General features: G+C 41.5%; 1 protein-coding gene across 1 annotated transcript in view; it reads right to left on the bottom strand.

Annotated features, from left to right (window-relative positions):
• The window catches only part of ablim3 (actin binding LIM protein family, member 3), a 294,982-nt gene that overhangs the window by 33,689 nt on the left and 239,925 nt on the right, over positions 1-21,368 (bottom strand). The window contains exons 12-14 of the mRNA XM_080201652.1: positions 16,077-16,206; positions 6,520-6,609; positions 4,537-4,590 (exon numbers count right to left, since the gene is read on the bottom strand). Coding sequence (XP_080057778.1) covers positions 4,537-4,590; positions 6,520-6,609; positions 16,077-16,206 — 274 coding nt within the window. The remainder of the gene's footprint in view (positions 1-4,536; positions 4,591-6,519; positions 6,610-16,076; positions 16,207-21,368) is intronic.

Here is a 21,368-nt window from a genome sequence, read left to right as displayed (position 1 = left end):
TGTTTCTTAAATAGGAACCACTCTCTTGACATGTATCAAGGGACCACTAACAAATAACATCATTAAAAATCCAGCAGAAATTCCTTTAGAACAACAATCTAGAATAAAACATTGTGCACAATATATCACATTCTATTTCTGCTGAGAGCAAACATTGATTATGTATTCTGCCTATGCCTGAGAATAATTGTTAGCACAACTAAGAATGAGACCCACTGAGTAACATTGCAATGTCAAACATGAGTATTTGACCCAGACATTGATCAGAATATTGTACTCGCCAAATGGGCTAAGGATTTTCAAGTGAACACTGAGAATGTAATCACTATGCAACCCAAGCTGTTTTTCTCTGTCCTGCGAATAACAGTTGTCAGAATTTATAACACCAGACATATTTCCCAGTGGATTAGAGATTTGAAGTGAAATAGAATAATTGCAGAGGCAAAATGAGAGGTACAGTAATGTAAAAGAAATAGAACAAGAGTTACACAGCTTCAAACAAACCAGTACAATGTGGACATGGATAAAGTTGATGTTTGGGACGTTTCTGGTTGTGTTTCCCCCTGCAATGCTGGGCTATATTTCATTGCAGACCTGTCCAACTGGTGCACATCTTTGCAACATAAGCAAATCGCTTCCTGTGCGAGTGCAGATAAACATTAGAGAGGAAAAGAAATTGCAGCCCATTGTCTGAGGAAACGTCTAAATGAAAATGGAATAGCTGTGGTTACGTGACCTTTTACTCACACCACAGGATCTTTTCAATTCACCATTGCTAATAAAATTTCCATCAATGACATTCTCACTGCAATGTCCATCAATATTAAAAACAAAGTCAAAACAAGAAAAAATATTAAGAACATTAATAACATGGAGCAGTTATCCCCATGAATTCCTTCTGAAATTATTATTTTTGCCTCCAGTAAGATGGCAAATATTAGAGGAACTTATCATGCTGCTTACATCCTTGCTTATTTGCACATATCCTCCTAAATAACTTGCAAATGTATAACCTTGGCCTCTGGTACTTGGGCGATTTTGGGCTTATTTTTCCAAATCACCAGATCATAAGTCCTTTCCCCACATTAAAATTTAACTCTGTATATATTTCTTCTGTTTGCCTATCAACCAAATTTAAAAACAATTGATTTCCTTGCTTTTTTGGCTTCATATTAACCTTTACTTCAATGGCAGTATCACGGAATCTTATTCCTTATTACAAAATGATTCCAGTAGAATTGGATAATGGTATTTCTGAAAACTGTAACAACAACGTATTTACTGTACAAAATCCATCAGTAAATCTTCCAAAAAGTAGCAATACTTCCTTACATTATTAAAAATGATAGGATCGCTAATGAGAGTGCACTGGTATCCAAACAAGGAAATATCAAAATTCTAATTTTCACTGTTTAATCTATATTGTCCATGAAGGCAAAGGATGAAGGTACAGGTGAGGGCAAAACCTGAAGAATGGATCAAATTCAGCAACACTGGCAAACATCTTGTGAGGCAATTATCAACAGGTTGTACTTCCTAAATGGTACTTGGGGAGAATTAATGGCCCAAGCCACCTTGGTTGAACAATTGGAGGTATCTATTGAGTCCTTAGGGCTATACAATAAAATACAAAGTCATTTAGTGCTTCTCATTTAACTATGGTGTAGTTAGATGATTTACAAGTTAAACATTAATGTTCTCCAGTGTTAGAAAGGAATTATTGCTCAGAGAAAAAGTATCTCTGAGGCAAAATGATTAAGAATACAAGCTTTGCACTGGTATGCAGACAAAATTGGTGCCGTAACTACGTCTATATAGTCTTACTGTTACAGTGATTTCTGCTTTTTTTTAATGTTACAGGGTGAGATCTTCTGGCCCCACTGAAGTCACCCCCGCCATGTGTTCCCTGGCAGTGCGATAGGAAAGCCATGCAAAGTGCCTTAGATTTTGGAAAACTCACTGCAGGGCTAGTGATGGGGGATTTTGGGGGGGCGGGGGTGGGGGGGGGGTGTGTTGGTGCTGGGACCCACTCACCCACCCAGATGGCCAGCCCCGAACACCGTCCTCCTTCCCACTGCCTACTATCCTTGTGCAGGGTGGCAGTGGGTCACTCCCCACACCCACTGATCAGCTGCCAATAGGCCCCCCCCCCACCCCCCAGCACTGCCCGGTGCCCAGCTGGCACTGCCCAGGGGGCACCCCATCCCGACTTCCTGGGGTGGGCCCAATGGCTTCTCTTCATTCCAGCGGGGTCGGCCACCTGTTCGGGAGCAGTTGTAAACCTTGCTGGAGTGAACCACTCCTGGCAGGGTGCAGGGAGATTGTAGTGGACTTGGAAACTTCATTCCTGGGCCCCTAACGATGTTGCAATGCCGATTTTCGGCACAGAGCTGATTACTCTGGAAATCCTCGGCTGGGAGATGCGCAGAGGCTGAGGCGTTCAGCGGAAAGCCCGTGATATGGCCTCTTCTGATGTCTCCTGGCTGGGAGAAGTGCCTCCAGTGAGTGCTGTATGGTGGTCTCAGAGTGACAATTCTGGTCCTATATTGTCTAGAAACAGCATGAAACCTATTAAGAGCTTATTTACTAAACATTTTATGCAACCACTTTGGTAAATGTAATAAATGTTTGATCGTAATTCTTCCGGACATGGGAAGCCTCGCAGTCTAAGTAATTGTCCTTTCTGTAATCCATGGCTAACTCTTTTATTCAACATTAAATTTTGTTGCTAAGAGATCCACTTGTCCATTTGTAGTACATGCCTAGCAGTCTATTGTCCTATCAGTCATTCTTGCCTGTTAAAATATTTTAAATGTGATAATACCTCAATTATTGTTCCACCAATAATAAGTTCCCAACCAACTATTATGTTATTTGGCAATAATAAATCTGAAGATGTGAATTTACCATAACATTAAGTCAAGATGCATTTGAGGATGCAAATCCTATTCCCAAATTAATAAATCTTAGACACATTTAAAAAGACAAACAAAGAGCAACTGAAAACAGAAACTAATTTCAGATGTACTTTCTCTGGGCAGCAAGTTCCTGCCTCACATGTTGTCAGAGTTCTATCCCCAAAAAAGGAAAACCTCAAGGTGCCTTCATAACCGTAGTTGAAGTCCTGTTAACGGTGCAATATAGGAAACAGGGAGGCAATTTTTGTTTAAACTTACAATGAAATCCAGACACTGAACAAATAAGTGAAACTAACAACAAAGCAGAGAGTATTACTTACAGCACAATGATGAACCAAGGTATGGTTAGCAGACAGGAAGATAGTCAAGCATCAGCAGAGCGAGGAGGATAAGTGAAAGAATAAAGAAAGAAAGAAGATGTTGAAGAGAAGGTGTCACTTTAATTGCCTGGTTAGGCAGGATACAACATTTTACAAACTAACTTACATAATTTTTGCATTGTATTTCGAGGATGACCTACAGAGGTTTTATTTTTTGCTATACCACAGTTGTAGAAAAGCACAAAGCTACGACTTTCTTGATCACTATCTACACATTTTGACTTGAGATTATATTAACACACTAATGACTTAAAACCATTGGCTATTTCACCTGGGAGCAATTTTTGTTTTAAACTACACATTTCTCATTATGAACTCAGGTTGTGAGTCCCCACCCTTCAACATAACAAGAGGTGGGACAAAAAGGCAGGAGCAAAATACTGCAGACACTAGAACTCCAATGAAAGGTCATTGACCCAAAACATTTAATCCTGTTACTTGCTCCACTACTGCTACCTGACTTGCTGAGTATTCCAGCATTTTCTGTTTTTATTGGACAAAGAAGTGGTTGGTATATTAATGAACCTACAACTGACACTCATATCTATAATAATTTGGAATAATGCAGGGTTTTAAAATTTGCATTAGCCATTTTAAATAGATATGTATATATAAGATAATGGGAGAAAATATTGTCTTGTATACATGACATGTGGTGTGGCTGGAAGGATTACAGCCAGATTTAATTAGTTATTTTGTTAGTCAATCCTTATGTAGAGAATAGTTGGGGAAATACTTCTAAACTCCTGCCTAGGGTCAACATAAAGAGAAAAAGGATCCTTATGTTGTTATTCAGTTGGAAAAAATTCAAAGGAAGACAAGCAAAGCTTACAGTTTGTTTTGGTGTCAGCATATCAGTGTGAAAATCAGGTCTAAGAAACTGCATTAATCTTAAGGATTAATCATCATTTTATTTGAAATTTACTGCATTTCAACAAGAAATTGAATCAACGTAAAAATGTGTGATATACAAATGAGATTTTCTATTTTTTCTGAACTGTGCTCTTAAAAACCAAGGGAAGAGATTACTGACTTGCTAAATAATTTATTTAAATTTTTAAAATTGTACAACCATGCTCAAAACATCAATTCCAATTTGTAAGAAATGGATTTAAAGTTTGAATTTACCTCACCAGCTTTTATTTAACTGGGCTTTATTGAGCTAAGCCAAGGCATTCTACATTTTTTAACATTACGAACATTGAAAGGATTACGTATACGAGTCAAGCAGATAGTACCATGTCGCTTATAGATTGGGGGCTTCCTGTAGATATTAGAGATTTCTCCACTTGCTATAGAAAAAGAGAAGAAAGCAAGGATAGTCATTGTTATTGCAAAATTTAACCTGCAAAATGTATTATATTAAAATAGTGAATTATATTGAAATGGTTTATTCTTCTGAATTAACATTGACCAAGAAAGACATATTTCAGTTCATTGTAGGATTTTAACAGTGCACAAGCAATCTGGCAGGAGATTTATTTTGGCTCAGTGTCACAATTGTTCAAATTGTAACTTCAGGTTCCATGACTTAAAATTATTAATGAACTTGATATAAATTAACTTAGTTGACCATTTACCCTTTATTGAATTGTGTTGACAACCAAATTTCAGCATTATTAACTAAGTTGGTTGATTCATATTACTGGCTACATTCGCATTGCAATTTGAGTACAATATTCAGTGTAAACATGTACTGCATACTTGAAATATGCCATGAAAGTGGCCTTTGAAACGATTCAGGCAAAACCAATGAATGACAACAGCATGAGGATATGATCTTTGGGGCTGAGCATTGCATTGTAGCAATGGTGCATGTCTGATTGTGCAATCAGGTAACAAGCAAATTCCACTGAAATGAAAACCCTCAGAAAGCCTACAAACGCATAAATGATGGAAACTATTAGCACTTTCATGGCATAAACAAAATGTTGAACGTTCATTTGGTAAGAAAACTATTCCACTCATGACTCAGTGTATGTAACCTACAGAAAGTGGTTCCAAATTTGGTCATTGATTAACTTCATCCTATTCTGTTATGGAGGCATGCACTATTGCTTGTGTATCACCTATGTGAGTGTAAAAGTAGGAGGGCGACAAGAGTTACACTAATACAGTGACCGAGTTGTAGGCTGCTGTACATTAACTTAATTCTTGGAATATTGAGTTTCTGTACACATTTTCGAAAGTATGCAATTTGACGATATGTTCGCAGATCATTTAATATTTTGGCTGTTTGTAAATTGATTTTCTTCTCTCACTAGATCAAGCACCAACCCCTGATCGAACGGATGAAATGTTGACATATTTTCAGACTGCTGCAAATGCTATTTTTAGTCTGGAAGATGCGTGTAAGTGGCTATGCAATGTGTTCCATTCATTTGCTGTAAAGTACCTTGCTCCTATTTTCTGTCTTCCCAAATGTATGGCTGTGACTTATTGGTGCAAAACTATTCAAGATGCTAATCTGGCATCATGTGAAAGTGCCAATAAAATGCACGACCTTGTTGCATTTTGAAATATTTTCACATAATAAATGAGAAATACAGAAATGCAAAAGATGTCAGTTGCCCAACATGGGTTAAGGCACAATGAATGGCAGGTGGGGCATGCATAGTGAGCCTCTTACTCTGTTTTCTTTTAAGAGACAGCCTTGTATTGAACCTTAAGCATTTTCAATCAAGTTGTCACCATTCACTTTGGTCTATAATCGAGAATGTATTTATTCCTTGGTAACATCATAGTTCTCAAAAGGTTAAATAACTGATGACCATGGGAATCTTTTGTAAGACACAATTGTTTGCAGAAAATAGATGAACATAAAAGCAGTTTTATTTTCTATTAAGAGCTCTGTAGCAAAAGATAAGTACCAAATGGATAGCAGTGGAACATGCTGTTTACAATCTTCCAATACGTACTCTTTATCCATGAGTTTAAATCAGTTCGACTAAAGAATGCGACTAACTTCTATTTCTTTTCACTTAATTTCTACTTTGCAGGAACGGTTTAGCAATCAATTTGAAATTTTCTATCTCAATGTCAAAAGGTTAAGGTGTTTGTTTCTCATTGTGCCTGGATAAACTGCATGTCCCACTGCTCCATCTATTTTTGCTACACTATGTGCAATTTAACACTTGAAAGTATTAGTTTAATGTAAAATAGAAATGCCATTATTTGTACTAATGCATTCAAGCCATGCTGGTGAGTGCATAAGCTCCTACCTGGTATATGGAAATGTGTAGGTGTCTGGGCAGGGCTTGGCTTGAAGTCTAGGTGGGTATAATAAGGTGAACTCCGACCACTTTCAGTGCCTCCAAAGAATTGCAAAGAAAGCAGCAAAAACAAATAAATCAAAGGCAAAGGCTCTGAAGCAAAAATGAATGAGTAATCTCTTCAGAGTACCATGTCTTTCCAGCAAGGAACTTGCACTGCCAAGGAAGTCACATCTCTTGCTTTTGCCAGTTCATAATGTGGTATGTTCTGGTTGTGCTGTCAAGGCAGTTGCACTGCTACTCAGGGAATTACAGTCACCAATTCAGATTCACGTGTCTGATAACATTAATTTGATGTCAAAAGATCAGCAAATCTACCACAGAATTCTGAGACATATTGGCTAATTCCAGAACATTTTGGATTCAAATCATTGGAGGAGACTAAGTCTCCTGACTCCCACTCCACCACACCCACCATTCACTCCCCAGCCTGCCCTACACCAGCTGGTTTTAGTGTAAATAGATGCCACTTTGTGACTTCCTTGCCAGAAAATATAGCAAATGAAACTCCTGGCCACATTGTTTGCACCTTGCTATGTGAAGCACCAAAACTAAAATTGAAGAATCTCATTTATATAAATTCTTGCTCCCACGATATGCCTTCAGAAAGTGAGAATGCATTTTCCAATTGCTTTTTACACGTTGTCACATCAAATGCAATTTCCTGTCAAACAGAAATGACAGTGATCTAATCTGCATTGCAATATTTGATACTGTGGGCGGGATTCTCTGATCTTGCCCGTGTCCACCCCTCTGTCAGCGAGAATGGAGAAATGGGCGCTCAGCCAAAGTTCCATTCACTGTAGCGGAACTGGCGAATCCCAGCCAAGGATGAGGCCAGAGGTTTCCAGCAAAGAAATCTGGCATTTCACAATTTTTTGGTTCATATTTGAAGGGAAGGATATTAGAGTTGTCATGTAACAATTTATTTACAATTATGTATGCCTTTTGCTCTAAGTTAAACAAATGTAATTCCAATAATGATAATTGTCAAACACAAATTAAGTGCCTTTCATATTTAATATAATTTACTTTTAAAAATTAAGAAATATATCCATTTAGTAATGTTACTTCTGGGGTGACAAACCAACTAATTGAAATATTTAATATTTTGCTGCAATTTTGTTTTTTTAGGATGAGGTCAACTGTTTAATGACTCAGTAATGTTTAATCTTTTCAAATTTCACACTGTGTGATTTAATTCCTGAAAACGATCTAAATTTTCAGCAATTTCTTCATAGGTGAAATTTATTTAAATATTCCTAAGTTGTCCAAAAAAGATTTGCTCTCTGTAAAAAAGTTTTTTTATATAGTTACTTTAAAATTTCATGGGAAACTGACTCACTCTACTCTGTATATACAGGGGTAAACTCAGGAAATTTGATCCAACGTCAGGTCCAACGCCGGCATCTCCACATCATCAGTGTATACAGCAGCAGATCTGGACTCAATAACTGTAATGCATCTTATTTCTTATCTCCAGTCTGCAATGTGACTGGAGTTTGACCAGCAGAGAAATGAAAAGTGATGGCCTTAAATTGAAAAGGTCGGGAAAATGAAATCACAAGAAGTATAAAACTGCCCTCGGCAGATATTAGATTTTATTTTGTTTTCTGATGCAATGTTCTGCACATTTCCAAGTCCTGATAGTTTTTACCTATAGTTTAATGGATGGCACCTACATCCCAATACCTCTCCCGTTGGATATCATTTATATGCATGCATTGCCAGTGAGGGTGAGCAGGCTATTTAACCACAGAGGATGTCACAGATCTACTAAGAGTTGTTCTAACCAGACAGAAGCTTCTCTTCTAGCACAGTGGTTAGCACTGCTGCCTCACAGCGTTAGGGAGCCAGGTTCAATTCCAGCCTCGGGTCATTGTCTGTGTGGAGTTTGTATGTTCTCCCCTGTTTGTGCAGGTTTCCTCTGGGTGCTCCGGTTTCCGCCCACACTCCAAAGATGTGCAAGTTAGGTGGATTGGCCATGCTACATTGCCCCTTAGTGTTGGGGGACTAGCAGAGTAAGTCTGTGGGGTTCTGGGGATAAGGTCTGGATGAGATTGTTGTTGGTTCGGGCTGAAGGGCAGAGTGACCCCATTCTGCACTGAAGGGATTCTCCTGTATGATTTCCAGATTCCCACTGATATCATTGACTGGGGTAGAATCAGAAGAAAACCAGGCCACAATTCTCCCATCGTGACCCGCAATTTTTCTGATGGGTCGAGGTGGGAGATGTGCTTCACTGGCCTTGTACTGGGATTTGCACATATCCCGGGAACGCATGCACATCTCCCAGAGCCGGCGAACAGTCGCTGGTCAGATCACACTGGAAACCAGCGGGAAGGCAGGGAAGTCATTTGAATTTTTAAAAGTATGCTTACCAGTTCATTATTGGGAACTTTTAGGTCCCAATTGAATCTCCTACTCTGCCAGGAGTACTTCATTCTGACAGGGTTCAGACTAGCTCCCCATGTTCGGTGAACTAGCCGGGGGTTGGGCGGTGGGGGGGGGATGGTGCCCCTTGGGCATGGATACTTAGGCAGTGACAGCCTATGTGCCCCTGGCACTGCCCAAGGCAAATTGCCCATGCCAGGGGCATCTTGGCACTGCCAACTGGGTATTGGGCAGTGACAAGGGGCAGAGTCTATTGTGGGCAGGGCAATTGTTGGGGGTGGGAAGGGTCTTGCTGCCACTCTGCACGGGGATCAGTCTGGGCTAGAGGGAGGGCAGCGATTGGAGATTGTGCAGCTGGGGGTGTGATCTCCCAGGGTGGGCCTGCCTCTGGCAGCGGGTTAGCGGGAGGTGGGGTGGAGTCTGCTGGGATGAGAGGGGGATGGAGGATTGTCACTGCTGAGAGGAGGATGGGCTGTGCATCGGGACGCTCAGGATGGGGGGGGGCGGGGGGGGGGGAGGGGTCAGGGCTGTCCTGGGAATTGCTGTGGGGACCGTGATTGGGCCGTAGGGTGTGTGGAGGGGCAGCAGGCTGGCCAGCAAATGGGGAGTCCGACAGATTGGGACCACTGCACGTGGGCAGAGTTCCAGAGCTGTCAAACTCAAGCGTGAATAGGCACCCCCCTCCCTCCCCACCCCTCCACAGTTTTTAATAATATATTCACAACTAGGCCTCTGCAGTGCACAGAGTGTGGAGATTCGGGTGAGAAGTTGAACTAACAAAAGTCGGGATTTAGAACAGTTTTTCTGCCAATCCAGCACTTTTGGGAGAACCCCCACAGTGTTATAAGCTAATACTTCAGCACATTATGTTGGAGGATGTAGTATACTAGTGTCATAAGTTCTGATTTCAGTACATTGCACTGGCAGTTATAGCATATTAGTGTTGTAAACTAGCACGTCAGTAAAATAACGGATGTTCCTAAGGAAAAGATTGAAAATAATTTTGCACTTACGATAAATGAATCAATTGATACTGTGATCTGAGGTGTTGTGGTTTTCATGAGATTTGTAATATCAATGCTTAATGGATCATAGATTAAAACAGTGGTCTTTAGAAGGATGGGGTTGGATTGATTATGTGTTGAAGGCAGGCTCCCTGCAGCCCAGGCTCAGTGATGAGAGCAAATACACCTCTACCTGGCAGACTTAACACATCAATTACTCATTCATTGTTCAGGTGATGGCACTTCAACTGGAATGAGGCGGGATTTCCACGAATGCCCAGGGGGAATTGGGCGACAGTAACTCTGAGCCATACCATGATTGGTGGCCACTGCTGGTATTGCAGGAGGCCCAGAGGGGGAAGAGGAACCATGGATACCATGAAGCCGCAGGTAAGCTAAGGATCTTGTCGAGTCAGCCTGGCAGGCCCTGATGAGGAGCTGTGAGGGTACATATTCAACATGGTGGGGGTCGGGTCAGAGGTCCAATTTGCACAGGGGGTTATGGGAAGGGTACATTTTCCCTTTTACTGACAGCAGCCCACAGGGTTAAACTGTTGGGTTACATGTTGGAAACAGGACTCTCCTGCTGCTCGTTAAATTGGAGCAACGGCTGGATAAAGTATTAATTGAGTTTCAGTTGGTCACGTAAGAGCCTCAATTTGATCAGGGCTTCCAAATAAAGCCTCCCCTGCCACCTGTAAAATCACAGAGGGGGAAGGCACTTGACTGGCAATGGCATTGCATCCTAGTTGACAGCTCCACCCACCTGTTTTCTCACTCACAGGTGGCCTATGAAACTCAGTCTGTAAGAGGCAGCACAGTGGCACTGCTGCTTCACAGTGCCAGGGACCCAGGTTCCATTTCGGCCTTGGTCACTGTCCATGTGGAGTTTACACATTCTCCCTGTGTCTGCGTGGATTTCCTCTGTGCAGTCCAGTTTTCTCCCACAGTCCAAAGATGTGTGGGTTAGGTGCATCGGTTTATGCTAAATTGTTCCTTAGTGTCCCCAGATGCCTAGGTTAGAGGGATTAGCAGAGTAAATATGTGGGCCCACGGGAATAAAGCCTAGGTGGGATGGTTGTCAGTGCAGACTTGATGGGCCGAATGGCCTCCTTTTGCACTGTAGGGTTTCAATGAATCCTATGACTTGTATGATTTTCAGCAGACCCATATGAGTATATTACTTTGCCTCTGTAGAATGTCAATAAGTACTGAAGTACCATTGTGATGTGGTATTAAGAAGAATTATGAGAATTCCATTGCTTACCTGACACACACATTAAGAACAACAATAAGAACTTGAACATAAATAAACTGCCTTCAACTAGATCAGAGTCTTATTAAAGACCTTCTCTGGTAAACACATAATAGAGCCACTCAGATCTGAAGATAAAAATAAATTAATATGTGACTTTTTTTATACCCCTCTTGAATGAAGCTCAATGAATTTAATTCACCACATTAAATTAAATGGTTGATTACTGTTATAAATCACACCAGTGCTGCTAAAGAATGAGTGACCCACCATTATTTTCACTGAAATCAGTCAGAGATACTTGAATAAACAGCTCTTTAAAAGATTGCAATGGGTCAGTGTGGCATGGACAGAGGTAGCTACCCGTGAAAATCAAAACATCATCTATAAAAACAGGACAATTTGAAGGTTAGCCAAGAGATAAAATAGCAGCTACAAAGCTCTTGTGCGGAATTTTCCTGACCCACCCACCATGGGAATTGTAGCAGGCGGGACACGGACCATGCAAAGGTCCATTGACCTCGGGCAGGATTTTTTTGGCTTTGGGGTGTGTGGTTGGAAAATCCTGCCCCTTATTACAATGAAAGTGATGATGTGTTACCATTGCAGAACCCTAGAACTTGACAGGTAGTTTTGTGAAAGGAATAATGCCACATAAAAGGCCTGAAAAGAAAATGCTCACGTGCTAGAAAATGCAAGATTTTAGAATGTTAATGGCTTTCGATAAATACTGTAACTACACATTTCTTTTCTATTACTTGGGTTAAAGATAAACAAGGGTTAAGACTGTCTCTAGTCTACTTCTGCATCTATCCGATTGCTATAGATTATTAATAAAATGTGGATTTTGGAAGGACAATATTAACAATATCTCCAAGATTCCAGTTTTATATTGTTCCCAAATCGGACAACTGCAAATAGATAAATCACTGCAATACTCTATTTCCAACCTACAATATCTTAAAAATTGCTGTTATTAAAGTTACAGAGTACTGGCGTGTTTATGATTGGTTATATCAAAAATAGCTGTGTGTAGCTGAATATGATGAATATTGGAAGGCAAACAATGTAGTGACCTTTCACCCTGTCTAATTACCTGAGGTTAGGTTGTGTAGAGATACAAATCACCAACATTAATCAAGCAGAACTTCAAATTATCTCAACATCTAAATTACCCTGGAAAGCTCCCTTCACTGGTTACTAAGTCATGGCATGTTTGTACTCGACAATCTTAAGGCGTTTTCACTTTGAGCCAGGATAGAAAATGTATGTGAGTACCTGATAAGCTAAGCATGCATAAACTGTGACTAAGATGTTACAGTGAAGGAATTAGGTAGCTGTAATGTGGATTTGGGGGGGCGGGGGGGGGGGTGGGCGCAGTGCCACAATGAAATAATCAGGGACTTTACCAGTGTTTGAATCATTAAAACAAAATCACAGCACATAGAAACACAGATACTCAAATTAATTTAATAGTGATGGAGATGAATAAGGCCATGAAAAAAAAATCACAAATCAGGCTCTGGGATTCAATTCTAGAGGGACAGAATTAAAAAGGAGGGAAGGTTTGATAAATCTTGGTTACTTTGAGAATTGTGCATAATTCTGATCTCCATATTATGAAAAGGATGTGGATTGCAAAAAAGATTCACAAATATGACACAAAAACTGAGGGGAAATGCATATCAGGAAAGGTGGAATTCTTTTCCTAGAAAAATGGAGATCTTCAAGATAATTAAAGTGTTTAACAGGGTAGATGAGAAGAAAATGCTTCCATTTGTGGGAGGCTCCAAAACCACAGACATTAAATGTAAGAAACTCACTAATAGGGAATGCAGGCAAAAATTCTTTATCCAAAGAATGTTAAAAATATGGAACACATTGAGGCAAATGGTATTAAAGCATTTAAGGAAAGCTAGATAAGTGGGGGAAAGGATTAGCAGAATATGCAGATGGGATTAGATGAAAAGGGGTGGGAGAAGGCTTATGTGAAACTTAAATACCAGTATACACTAGTTAGGCCAAATGGGTAGACCTGTGCCACATACTCGGTGTAATTCTATATATTTTGCATCTACCTGCATTGATTTTTTTTAACCTCATTTGTGAAATTGAACTTGATACAAAAGAGGTGTCTTGGCAAATGATTGAAAGCACAATTCTAGTGTTCTGTATTTTGAAAAAAAATCTGTCCTTGCATTTTGATTTGTTGCATTTCTTTACTCTACAACTATATCTGGTATTCTAACTGAATGTGGTGATGAATAGGGAAAGGGTCATGTTAAGCATGTGCTATACGACCAAAGCTGTTTTTATACTGGATCTTGTTGAAGTTGGCTTCCAGAATAGATGCATTGATAAGCCTGGTGCTTTTCCCTACTAAATCTGGCTGCCTTATGTCGCATGTAGGATTAGAGACAAACTTCTAAAGCTCAGCTGAGTTGTAAGTCAGATTTAGAAACGTAGCAATGCAGTGGGCTGGGAGACATATGCAGGGGCTGTGTTGCGGGCTTCCCACAGCACGCCATGGCCTCCACACGCCTCTGGCCACCAGATTTCTGATGTGGTCAGTTCTATGCCAGAAATTGGTGCAGAGCTGAATAAATTGACCATTTTAACCTCATTGGGACTGGGACTGAAGTCTCCAGGTCTGCAAGCCTCTCCCCACCAGCCAGGACTGTTTCACTCCAGCAAAGTTTACAACAGCTCGCCATTAGTGGGGAGCTGGTGGCCATACCGTGCTGGAGTGAAGGGGGGCCGTGGAGGCCATCAAGAGGGTCAAGGTAAGGGGGGCAACCCCAGGCATTGTCAACTTGGCAGTGCCAGCCTGGCTCCCTGGCACTGTCCAGGAGGCAAAGTGACAATGCTCACTTTCAGGGGGCGCCTTGGCACTGCCCAGTGGGGAGTGGGGTCGTGGTTGGGGGGGATGCGGGGGAATTGGTGCTGACCCGGACATGTCTGGGAGGCCAACAGTGTGGGGCTACTGCACAGGCACTGATCTTGGTGCTGACAGGTCCATGCGTGTGCAATGGCCCACTCAGTGCTATGCTGCTGGCATCTGGGCGGGAATAGGTCCCAACCACTGATTTTGTGCGAATCATACTAAAGCTTTCTGTGATGCACAGAGTGTAGGTGATTCATTTTGAAAGTCCTGCTGAAAAGTCCAGCAGGATTTACTCCAATTTTTACTCAAATTCAACACTTCTTTTGGGAGAATCCCACTGGTAGACTGGGGGCCAGCTCATGCATACAGAGCCCCATGAATCTGGTCATAGTAATTTCCACTGGAAAAGGTGGCTTAATTCCTGCTCCTAATTCACATGTTTACATGTATATACATATGCAAAAGGGTCTTGGCCATATTTAGAGAGGGGAGAAACAAGGGGTGCATTGAATGGCATGGAATTATTCTTCAGCTTGTCATCTCTTCCCCTTCAGGAATCAATGCTAGAGTCTAATTTTCCCTCTACCGATCAGGGGTTGGGGGGACTTGGAAGGTCAGCAATGCGGGGGGGGGGGGGCGGGGGGTGGGGTTACAGGGCTGGCCAGCAATCGAGCTGGCCACTGATCAGGAGGCTGGCAGTGCGGGGCTACTGCACATGCACCAGTCTCCACTCTGACAGATCAGCGCATGTGCAGGACTATGCTGCTGGTTCCTCGGGTGGGGACAGGCCACCTCCGGATTTTCAACATGAATCTTGCCAGTGCAGTCTGCAGAACTGAGAGCGTTGGAGATTCATTTTGAAAATCCCGCTAAAAAAAAAACAGCAGGAGTTATTCCAGTTTTTACACAAATTTGGTGCTTGAGAATGCTGGCCACAGACTCTGCACTGACCCTGAGACATTCTTGGTATGTATGCAACAGCTATCCTCCATATCCTTGTACAGCCACTGGGGTCATCCCAATGTCCATTTAAACAAGTTTATATTTAGTTGGGAATTTCCTGCCTTGAAGGAAATAAACTGTTTCTGCAAATGCTCTTTGGTCACTTGTAAGAATATTTAAGTGCCCAATTCAACTAATAGTTACTTTTCCCTATGTTTAGTCATGGCTTAGCATGCAGAACTGTAGGTTGAGGTGGCATCAAGCCCTAATGTTAGCTCCATACCCAACTTAAATGAATGGTTGAACCTAACAACTGTTTTTCAGTCGTGTCAGCGTCTAAATGCTATTGCCTACTGCACAAGCACAGTGAATCTAGCATGAAAGGGAAACAATGATGACATCAACATGCCTGTTGATGGTTTAATTTCTTGCTTGCCAACTAGGAAATGGAAAACCTAAAGGTTTTATGAAATGACAATGAAGTTAATTGCTCTTCCTTTGAATATTTTTTCACCCCAGACACTTTCTTCCAGTCGGAAGAAAACAGAATTTATTTCTTATGGAAAAATTTCTGTATTTTCATCTTTGAGTGTCTTTTTAATATACAGTACAATGTCACATATTTAAACGTAACCAATTTATTCACTCAGCTGAATATAAATTCAGGCATATTAGTTGACTTTCCGGATACATAATCATCAAAACATTAAGCAGAATTAAATCTTGCTGTTCTGTTCTACATATTTCAAGTATGTCTTTCTCAAAAGGCTGAAATTAAATGCTTTTCATTTCATACCTTATGAGAGATTTCAAAGCTACTACTACATACGTAGGTACTTGGTTAGGTGTCAAGTCTCCCACTGCTCAGCGAAGTGGCAAGACAGTGCACAGTTCAATCAAGTGATAGTTAATACAGAAGTTTCTTTTTTTGAGTTTTATTTACTTATTTTAAAAATTAGGTTATTGCAGATGCAACATTCAAGAAGTTATTTACTAAGTAAACCTTCTGTGGAGGAACAATCATTACCTGGTCTGTGATAATGTTGAGGCGATCGAGGCATTGTGGGAGACATCCCCTGTCGACTGTACGTAGGAGAGTCAATGTATCCAGGACTGGAAGATCTCCTCTGTCTTAAATCAATCCCATCATACATGTCCTACCATAAGATAGCATGAACATCTTTAGCATGTGGTGCCTGTGATTTGATCCTTTAGTCTGCATCAAGATAGCAGTTAAGCACTTTTAATCACAATAAACACAACAATTAAGGAAAAGGACACTGGATTCTGCAAAGAATGGCAGAAAAAGATGCTCAGAAATAAATTTGGCTCATAATTATGTGGCACTTAAGAAAGGCACATTGAGCAGATCATGTGACAAGTGGTATGGTTATTATTTGATGTAGAACTTATGATCTATAAAATTTATCAATGTTTTTGAAGAGAAATGTAAAACTGTTAGGATACTGCTCAGAAACCCCAAGGTATATTCTGAAATCAGCCTAGATCCCAACAATTTTCTATTTTGGCATTAATATGAGGATAAAACGTTTCTCTCCAGGCACAATTCTACTGACAAACTGGGAAGCTAGCATTAAAACAAACTTTATTTAGCAACAAAGTTTGACTACAACAAATGAATTAGCCTAACTTTTAACAGTTGAATACATTAAGATGACAAGACACAATTCTTAACTGCTAAGCTATCATCATGAGTTCCAATCAAGCAATATCTCTCTTATAGGCTTAAAACCCTCTTTAAAATTAGTTAGCAAAACACAAGCATACTTGCTTTGGCTTAGGTTAACGGGCTTGGAGCTTTCAGAGAGCCACTGGAGAGAGGAAGAGAGAGAGAGAGAGACCGAGAGACACTGCTTTCTTTTGGCAGCCGAGCCAGCAACTGTTTACATTTTAAAATGAAAATGAAACTAGGCTTTCCTGCAAGCTGAGCTCCTCCCATTAATCATATGAATCTACTCCTGTCAATCGACCTAATCAAAAACTCACATGACTCGGCATACTTAGTCTAAAATCTCAGGGGAAGCTAAATAAACAAAAGATCCATTAATTCTACAAAGCAACACACTTCTAGCTAAAATCAGTTATTAGCCTGCATTCTTAGTATCTGAACAAAGAACAAAGAACAAAAACAGCCCAGAAAATAGGCCCCTCGGCCCAACAAGCCCGCGCCGCCATTTTAATATTACCAGTCCACCCTCCACCCATGACCGTTATCTATGCTAATAGCATTCCACATTGAGGGAAACTAATTTAGGGACAACTTATTACCTCCAATCAGCCTAATAGCACATCTTTGGGGTGTGGGAAGAAACCGGAGCACCCGGAGAAAACCCATGCAAGCACGGGGAGAATGCGCAAACTCCCACAGACACTGGCCCAAATCCATGTGTCTGCACAGCAAACAGTGATAGTCACTGAGCTGTCGTGTTGCCCAGTATCTAGTCCAGTTCAAGCACACACTTATGACATAAAGCACTAGGCTATTCTCGAACATCCAAGAGTAGCCCTAGTACGACCCATCGCATGTATGTCCCTCGTTGGACAATCTGCTGCATGTTACTCAGAAAAATCGACTCTTGTAACAAATTGGACAAGTACTCCCGGAAGTATGTGTCAATCAACACACATAAGGGACTCTACAAGTATACCAATTTTCCATTCGGGGTCTTGTCAGCATATGCCATCTTCCAAACAGTTAGGGAGAACATCCTTCAAGGACTACCCAAGATAGCAGTATACGTCAATGATGTATTGGTCATAAGGGCTTTAGAACAGAAATACTGTATATAGATAGAAGTCCTGCAATGATTTTCCAGGGTTGGAGTTCACTGGAAGAGGGAGAAATGTATTTTCCAGGCAGCCCAAGTAACCTATTTAGGCTGACAAGTAGATGGCAAGGGGGTTACATCCAGCTGAGGATAAAGTAAAGGCCACCTGGAAGGCACCAAGCCCAAGAGACACCATGGAACTAAAATCCTTCCTGGGTTAGTCAATTATCATAGAAATGTTATCCCATACTGTCCCACTTGTGTGCCCTACTACAAAAATACCATAGATGGTCTTGGGAAAGGTTTTTTCTAAGGTCAAAGGTCAGTTACTGTCATCCAACTGGACCATTTCAACTTTAAGAAACTCTATTTTAACCAGCGATGCCTCCCCATAAGGGGCTGTCACATCACTGGGAAGACGGGAAGGAGAAACCCATCACTGTATGCCTCCAGGGCCCTTTCAGATGCAGAGCAATGATATTCTCCAATTGAGAAGGAAAGGTTGGTGGTCATACTTGATGGGAAGAAGTTCCAGCAATATATCTTTTATTGTTTTTTTATAGTTACCAATCATTATCCTTACTGAGCCTCTTCAAAGAGGACAAATCAATTCCCCCCATTGATTGTGGTTAGATGGAGCACAGGTCCTTGTTACTGGCGGCCCACGAATATCTTCTGGAACACTGCCACAGGGCCCGTATAGCTAATGTTAATGCGTTGAATCACCTCCTGTTACCCACAAGCCTGGTCCTTTACCAGGATTGCAAGAGGTTGCGTTGACCCTGAACTTTTTGGTGTCAGCAAGGCAGTTTAAAACCTGGGCCCAAAAAGACCCAAATTTATCCAACATTAGGCATGGGGGATTCCAAGGATGACCCTCCAAAGAAATGAAACCCTATCTCGTTAAGAATTCTGAACTTAGTGTTGAGGACAGGATCGTTCTTTGTGGGTGCCGAGTAATTGTTCTGCTTCCAGGATGATGTCCAATATTAACGTGCTACATAATAGCGAGTATCATAATAGGAGTATCAAAAATGAAGATGCTGGCCAGGAGATATGTTTGGTGGCCTAGTCTTGATTCTGACATTAGATACCTGGTAAAGCGATGTGACCTGTGCTAAGAAATCAGAAATTTTCATCCTCAGCCTCCCTACAGCCATGGGAGTGGTTGGCAGGCTACAGATACATGCATATGTGGACTTTACAGGTCCCTTTATTGGTTCTACGTTTTTAATCATGGTGGACACACAATCCAAGTGGTTGGAGGTGCAGCATGTGAGCTCCACGATTACTCAGACTACTATTGAGAAATTGTGGTAAAGCTTCAGCGTACACAGAATATCAGGAGTCCTGATTTCCGATAATGCAATGGCCTTTACCAGTGGCGATTTCCAAAATTTCGTGCTCTCCAATGGCATCCAACATGTCCGGACTGCCTCTTCTCACGTGTCACCAAATAGACTAACAGAATGGGCAGTTCAAACTTTCAAAAATGTTATGACGAAACCACCAGCGGCATCCATGGAGACTAAGCTGGCATGATTTATATTCACTTATTGGGACCACACCGCTCACCGCAGGTTTGCTCCAGCAGAGCTGTTGCTGGGAAGATGGCTTTGTACCAGATTGATCTTATTATTCCCAATCTTGGTGGGGAGGGTGGAATCCTAGCAGGAATACTAAAATAGAAACCTCAATTCTGCAAAGACAAAGAACAGATGATTTGTTTCATGTAAGCAACTTAAGGGATGGACCCAGATGACTCCCCGCGATCATCATGGAAAAAAACAGGACCAGTATCTTATAAGGTCAAAGTTCAGAATACAACCCTAAAGAAGAACTTTGACCATCTCAGGACCAGGAAATCCTTGCTCGGGCCAAGGAATCATTGCCTGAGCCACACCCACCATCAGCTATGGAGATAGCCACTGTCACTATCAGGCTTCAGCTTGAAGCTGACTCCACGTTGGTCACTCTGGATAATGACAGACTTTATAATGGAGGCTAAAGAAGTGGGTCTCATGGTTGAAGGGGAACCTGAGAAGGAACCTGCTTTGGTAACCCTGCTACACTCCCTCTGAAGAAGATATTCTGTTTGGTTTACACCGCCTGACCCAGCCCTCCATCAATGGACATCTGTCCAATTGTCAAACATAGAAAAGGATATCCTCTCAGGAGGTGCTGGGAGAGACATGGACTTAAAGGAGGGGGCATGTCATGATGACCATGAAAGCCATGAGGAATTATCAATAGATCTACAACGGACTGCGTTCAGTACGAACTGCCTTACTGAGCAAGTGGAGGCTTCTCCTTTGATGCCCAATAAACAGTGTTGGTGATGGGAAATTGGCATTTGGCTAAATTACTATACAATCCGTGTTTTGATTACATGGACAAAATATATGAGGGTGTCCGTCTGGGATTCATCGTATCTGCTGCCAGCCTAAAGCGTCACCAAGCAAAGGTGGGAAGGCTCTGCACAGGAAGAGGGAGAGAACTGAAGGAATAGTGAACTTTTAGAGACCTTCCAGTTGTCACGTTAGCAGAGGTTGTTGTCAGGGTGACCTATCCACTCACTCAACCAAGGATTATTACGCAGAAGGAAATAAAACTTGGAAATATTTACTTTGCAGAGGAAAAGCATACAGTAAATCACTGACTACATAAAACTGCTCACTAAAAGAGGTACATAGATTGTATCTAATATAATCTGTGAACTAGGTAATGAATAGATGTTGCCAGACTGGAAAAACGTAGCTATGATGAAAGATTGGGCGGCTGGGACTGTTCTCCTTGGAACAGAGGGGGCTGAGAGGACATTTAATTTTGATGTATAAAATTGTGAGGGGCCTGGTAGACTGGGTAGGAACAATGCACAGAACGGTGACACAATGGTTCGCACTTCTGCCTCACAGCGCCAGAACTTCATTAGCTCAGGTGACTGTCTGTGTGGAATTTGCACGCTCTCCCCATGTTTGCGTGGGTTTCCTCCGGGTGTTCCGGTTTCCTTCCACAGTCCAAAGATGTGCTGATTAGTTGGATTGGCCATGCTAAATGGCTCCTTAGTGTAATGGACTAGCTGGCGTAAGTGCATGGGGATGGGGCCTGAGTGGGATTGTGGTCTGTGCTGACTTGATGGGCTGAATGGCCTCCTTCCACACTGTAAGATGCTCTGATTCTATGATCTATTTACTTTAACAGAGAGGCCAGTGACTCAGAAACAAAGGTTTCAAGTGATTGGTAGAAGGACTAGAGGGAGATGAGGAAAGAAATGTTTACCCAGAGAGTTGCAGGGGTCTGGAACTCACTACCTGAAAGGGCGGGAGAGGCAGAAACCCTCAACTTGTTTAAAAGATGTGCACCTGAAGTGCCATAATCTTTACCGCTACAGACCAAACGGTGGGAAGTGGCATTAGGTTGGATGGCTGGTTTCCGAGCCCATGCACACACGATAGGCCAAGTGGTCTTTTGCCGTGCCATAAACTTTCTATTACTCTATTATTCAATGAGGTAAACCAATTCTTGACTTG

The sequence above is a fragment of the Carcharhinus amblyrhynchos genome, chromosome 13 (genome assembly GCF_965287045.1).
Source record: "Carcharhinus amblyrhynchos chromosome 13, sCarAmb.v2.hapA, whole genome shotgun sequence".
Taxonomy (NCBI): domain Eukaryota; kingdom Metazoa; phylum Chordata; class Chondrichthyes; order Carcharhiniformes; family Carcharhinidae; genus Carcharhinus; species Carcharhinus amblyrhynchos.
Note: the sequence above shows the minus strand (reverse complement) of the source record. Positions and strands in the feature narration are given on the sequence as shown.